Here is a 5,065-nt window from a genome sequence, read left to right as displayed (position 1 = left end):
ACGGGCGGTCAAAGACTAAGCTAGCAGCAAGCTACTCCTGACTTCATACACAACTAAAAGGGAGCTTGTGTCATAGTACATAAAAAAAAAAACAAAAAAAACAATAATACAAGAGAACACACAACAACGACAAAAATACGATCGGAACAACTATTCCGACATACGTGCGCGCGCGCACACGCACACACACACACACACACACACACGCACACGCACACGCACACACACACACACACACACACACACACACACAGTCTCTCACTCCATCCCTCACGCACGCATGCACAAAATGTCTGTAATCTGCAGCTGTGATGAGTCACGCTCATTCATCAACATTCAGGTACTAGCATTAGCATGAGCTCACTGAGACTAAAGAAGGGACGTGGGGGTCCACCGGGAGCAAAAGAAGACATTACGGGAGGCATTACGGGTTACTAAGAGGTAGTTTACAGCTGCTCTGGCTCGCCCAGACAGGAAGTGCATCAGGAATCAATATTTATGGGCATGACTCACAGGGAATCAAACCGGCGGCTTCACGCTCACAGCTCGATAAACACTTCAATAGCCTCGTTAGCTGAGCGGGCGAACCGAAGATGCGCGCTTCATTTAAGATGCTAACTTTTTAAAAAAATGGATGCTATGCTAACACATCCTGCGACACGAAGAGACTTTTAAATGCTAACACGTTACGTTCATCGATGCTGACCCACTTGGAGATGCGAAAGTTTTGTAGGTACGTGCACATTTCGAGGTGGCTACACACAATTGAACGCGAACCCAATTGGAGACGGCCACTCCATGATCGAGGCAAACAAACTCGGAGATGCTAACATTGATGCCAACAGATGTACACACACGCTACCATCTGTTAAGGCGCCATATGTGGCACAAATGGGCAAGACTTTATCGACAGTACACCCATTTCATCTTTTTCAGATAGATGAGAAACTGTAGTTATATAAATATAAATACAGAGAGCGCTCGAAAGAGAGGAAAGAGAGATGAATCAATGCAGAGCGACGTGTCATGGATGTGGCGGCCATTTTGTAGTCACACAAAAGTCAATGGTGTGATTTCTGAAGACGTATGATTTTTTTTTTTTTTTTTTGGGGCGGGGGGATTCTTCATTCACATGAATAGCTTGGAGCCAAGGCTACATGGCTTCTTACCGTCACCTTGTTCCCCTTTGGCGCGGCTTCCTTCGGAGTTGCGGAGGCCCAGCGTAGCGGCGGTGGGCAGGCTGGCCCCCAAGATGGACGCCAGCGTGGGTCCTTTCCTCGCGGGCCCCCGCAGCTCCCGCTCCAAGTCGTCAGCGCCGTCTCCGATCTGCTCCAGCTCGATGAGCTTCTCCAGGGTCAGCTCGGCGAGATCTTTGCCGAAGTGTTTGGCCACCGCCTTCACAACGTCATCTTCCTCCTCCGTTTCCTTTTCGTCCTCTTCCTCCGCCTCGGGAGACGCGCCCAGGGCCTCGTTCACGTGCTTCTGCAAGTCTGCATGGACAGTGTTGCACATTTGTATTGACACGTTGACAGCCTCCTCACCGCAAAAACATTTCAACACGTTTTCTTCGGTTTTTCACGATAACATTTCATTGTCGATTCTTGACTCGCTAAACAAATCAACGCAAACGCCGACCTTGTTTGGCGTACGCGGCGTAAACTCCTCGCAGGCAGGGTCGGCTGCTTTCCAGCTGAGAGTCGATTTGGTCCTGGTAGCTTTCGATCTCACCTGCAAGATTTCCCCCAGTGACGTCTTTTGTCTGTTGACTTGACTTTGGCGTTCGTCATACCTTCAATGTCATCCATCTTCTTCTTCAGCTCCGCCTCAATCTGAAACGACAACAACGGGACCATCACTTGTCTAAAATGCAGCCAAAAGCAACTGAATGAAGTGGCCCATCGTATGTTAAAAAATTTAAAAAAAAAAAGACAGTGGGTGACATCATTTGACTGAGCAAAACACATCTCCTGAGGCACTGTGGTGTTTGTTTGTTGCGCTCAAAACTTTGTTTGCGCTTGCGACTAGCTAAAACAAGTAAGCAGTCAATGCCGAACGTGCCTGCTGTGCTTTCTTCTTACGCAGTCCGGCTGTGAAGCAGGGAGGATCGCACTCTTGGTCCAAGTCCACCTTCATGAACTCCTCCACCGTCAGCAGGCTGGCGGGCGTGTCCGAAAACTCCACCAGTCTAACACACACACACACACACACACACACACACACACACACACACACACACACACACACTGACAAGCTGGGCTTTAAACTAAACAACCCCCACACCCCCGTCACTAGTCCACCTTTGTGTGTGTGGCATGCACGCACTCACGGCCGACAACGAGGCGCTCTAAAGAAGAGGCGCCAATAGACTATCTGAAGGGAAAATGCGCTTGTATCTATTGTTTTTTTTTTTTTGGGGGGGGTGCTGGGGGGACTTTTTAACAGCTGCATACATGCATTGCACCCACCTTTTTCTCAGCGTGCTGTCACACACTTTGACCACATCGATGATTTCTTTGGTGGTGCGGCGAAAGTCGTGCAGGCGAGCGGCGACCAGGAGCGGTACAAACACACGCGCGCACACACACACACACACACAATTGTGGAGCTGATGAAGTGTCTAGTCAGTGTCTGCTTGCTTTTGCTCAAAGTCAAAATACTTTCCTAACTGGGGCTTGACTGATTGACCAGAAATGATATTCATCCTTTTCAAAATGTTTTGGCGATTCCACCCCCCCCTCACCCCAAGGGGTAGGTGTGTATGTGTGCATGTAGAAGTCCAAGTGTTATGTAATGAGCAGCCGAGCGCGCCTTGAAGGAGAACGCTTACGTAAACTTCATTAGAGCAGCTGAGCGGCTAAAAGCGACTTTGTGCATGCGTGCGTGCGTGCGTGCACTTCCTTGCACCTGTGCGCACGCGCCACAAACAGCATCCTGGCCGCAACATCGAAATCAGTGTTATTAGCAGAATTATTATTTCCACGTACAGTATCTTGTTTCAGGGCCAGGAAATGGAATGAGATTCATTTGGGCTGTCTTTGGGCTTTTGCCGCAAACATTCTCGTGCGGGCGCATCCGTCTCCATCTTTTATGAACATTAAACATTCAGGCGGGAGAACGCAGGAACATGCGCGGACGCACACAGGCAAGCACGTGCAGATTATGGAGGATGAAGGAAGAAGAAGCAGTTGCATCACTTCGACAACGGTCAAATCATGTCGCTGACAACTTCGAATGGGATTTGCGTACCTTTCGCTTCATTTCTACATTTGGTAATTCATGTCTTACGAGGTTATTTGTGCAAAATAATTCTCCGAATATTCGGATTAAATTCATGGAAATGTTATCATCTTTGTCATTTTCCATGAAAAATGAAAAAAAATCCGCTAATATTTTCATTTTATCCTCTCACGATTTTAAGTGAATTTTCATAGAACGTACTTGCAAAATTTAAATTTTTAAAAAAATATATTTCATTTTAATTTTTTATTTTATTAATTAGACAACGGATGAGGGGGAAGTGGATATTGGAGTCAATGGATGCAGTGAAGACGTAACGCTGAATGTCGGAGGAAAGAGAGGACCAAGCATTGAACCTTGGGGAACACCCCGAGTCAGAGGCGCTATGGAGGAGGAGCAGCGGTTGATGTGGATAAACTGTTGTCGGTTTGTGAGGCACGACTGAAACCAGGACGAAGCGGAGCCAGCAACAACACTTGTCATAAATTGGCAAAAAAATCCCCATTTGTTTGTAGTGTTTGAATGTCGTTATCCTCATCTTAAGTGTTAATGTTGGAGGAAATTTAAAAAAAATCATAACATTTAAAAACTAAGCGCGTACCTGAGAATTTTTGCTGATTTGAAAAGGGCTAATATCAGCCAGTAGATTGATCGGTCAAGCCCCGGTTCCTAATGTTAACGTCAAGGCGACTCGATGTAACCGGCGGAACGGCAGCGATGGCGTTTTCCGGCGCTTACCGGCCCCGCAGAGTCCGGAGGGCCTTCGTCCGGTGTGCATCCAGTCCCTCTTCATTCTCTGCACCAGCCTCAACGCCGTCATGGACACGTCGTGGTTCTTGTCGCCGAATTCCAGCAGCTGGGCGAAGCGCGGGATGTAAAGGCACGGGTCTGCCCGTCGGTCAAGCGTTTGCAAAAGACAAATTGAAAGTGACGTGAGAATCCCATTTGAGGTTTGACATCACGCGAACAAGCTGGCGCGAAGCTACCTTCCGCAATTTCTCAAAAGTAAGCGTGTATATTGAGGAAGGGGGAGAACTTGCAGTCATGTCATTTGGTCATTTTTGGGAGCACAAGAAAATTCCAGAAAAACCGGAACAGCTGCAATAAAATTCCATTCTATTCTTTGTTCTTGTGACGCAGGGACTTTTCACTGTTTCAGTCCTAGTATACAACTTAATGTAGCTAACCTTGGAATAGCTACATGAGTACATTTATCAATGGATTTGATAGTCTTTTGGAATTTGTGTTTCGGGAAAAGCAGAGCTGTAGAAATGTCATCGTTATTACAAAATGGCAACTCTTGATTTCATTTGTATCTCATCGCAACGTGAAGGACCTTTCACCACTTTCACTTGCTTGGATGTGTTTCAGGGACAACATTTATCGTCAGTACTCTTATGATCTATATTTTTCAGCCTCAAGTGTTATTGTCATCGTTTCAGGATGACGTTCATATTCAAACCATTTCAACCATGAATAATGGATTATTGCTTTGGCTCTAACTTGCTCGGCGGAATGGAAGCGCTCGTGCGCTTTGTACTGTGACGCACTCTGCGGAGGGTGAGCGTCCGATGACGTCACATACACGGCTGAATGTGATTGGTCGACACCCAGCGAAGGAGGGCGAAGGGAAAAGCGGGGACGAGAACAAGAATGGAAGGTTATAAAAAGAAGTAGAAAAAAAAAAGAAAAGAAAGCTTCGAGCCCTGACGGAAAGTCTCGACAACAACCCGCAGCCGAGCTCCAATGTGAGCAACTCGAAGCGGGGAGGGCGGAAGAGAGATTAGCTGCTGGAGAACGAGCAGAGCGAGAGGGGGGCTAGAGAGAG

At 47.2% G+C, this 5,065-nt stretch overlaps 1 protein-coding gene across 1 annotated transcript in view; it reads right to left on the bottom strand.

Annotated features, from left to right (window-relative positions):
- brf1a (BRF1 general transcription factor IIIB subunit a) overlaps positions 1 to 5,065 on the bottom strand; it is a 30,847-nt gene that overhangs the window by 12,028 nt on the left and 13,754 nt on the right. The window contains exons 7-12 of the mRNA XM_019878568.1: positions 3,976 to 4,125; positions 2,466 to 2,559; positions 2,059 to 2,185; positions 1,790 to 1,829; positions 1,636 to 1,728; positions 1,170 to 1,490 (exon numbers count right to left, since the gene is read on the bottom strand). Coding sequence (XP_019734127.1) covers positions 1,170 to 1,490; positions 1,636 to 1,728; positions 1,790 to 1,829; positions 2,059 to 2,185; positions 2,466 to 2,559; positions 3,976 to 4,125 — 825 coding nt within the window. The remainder of the gene's footprint in view (positions 1 to 1,169; positions 1,491 to 1,635; positions 1,729 to 1,789; positions 1,830 to 2,058; positions 2,186 to 2,465; positions 2,560 to 3,975; positions 4,126 to 5,065) is intronic.

This window comes from Hippocampus comes, unplaced genomic scaffold, assembly GCF_001891065.2.
Source record: "Hippocampus comes isolate QL1 unplaced genomic scaffold, H_comes_QL1_v1.1 scaffold295, whole genome shotgun sequence".
Lineage (NCBI taxonomy): Eukaryota > Metazoa > Chordata > Actinopteri > Syngnathiformes > Syngnathidae > Hippocampus > Hippocampus comes.
The sequence above is the reverse complement of the archived record's forward strand: the minus strand, read 5'-3'. Positions and strand labels throughout refer to the sequence as shown.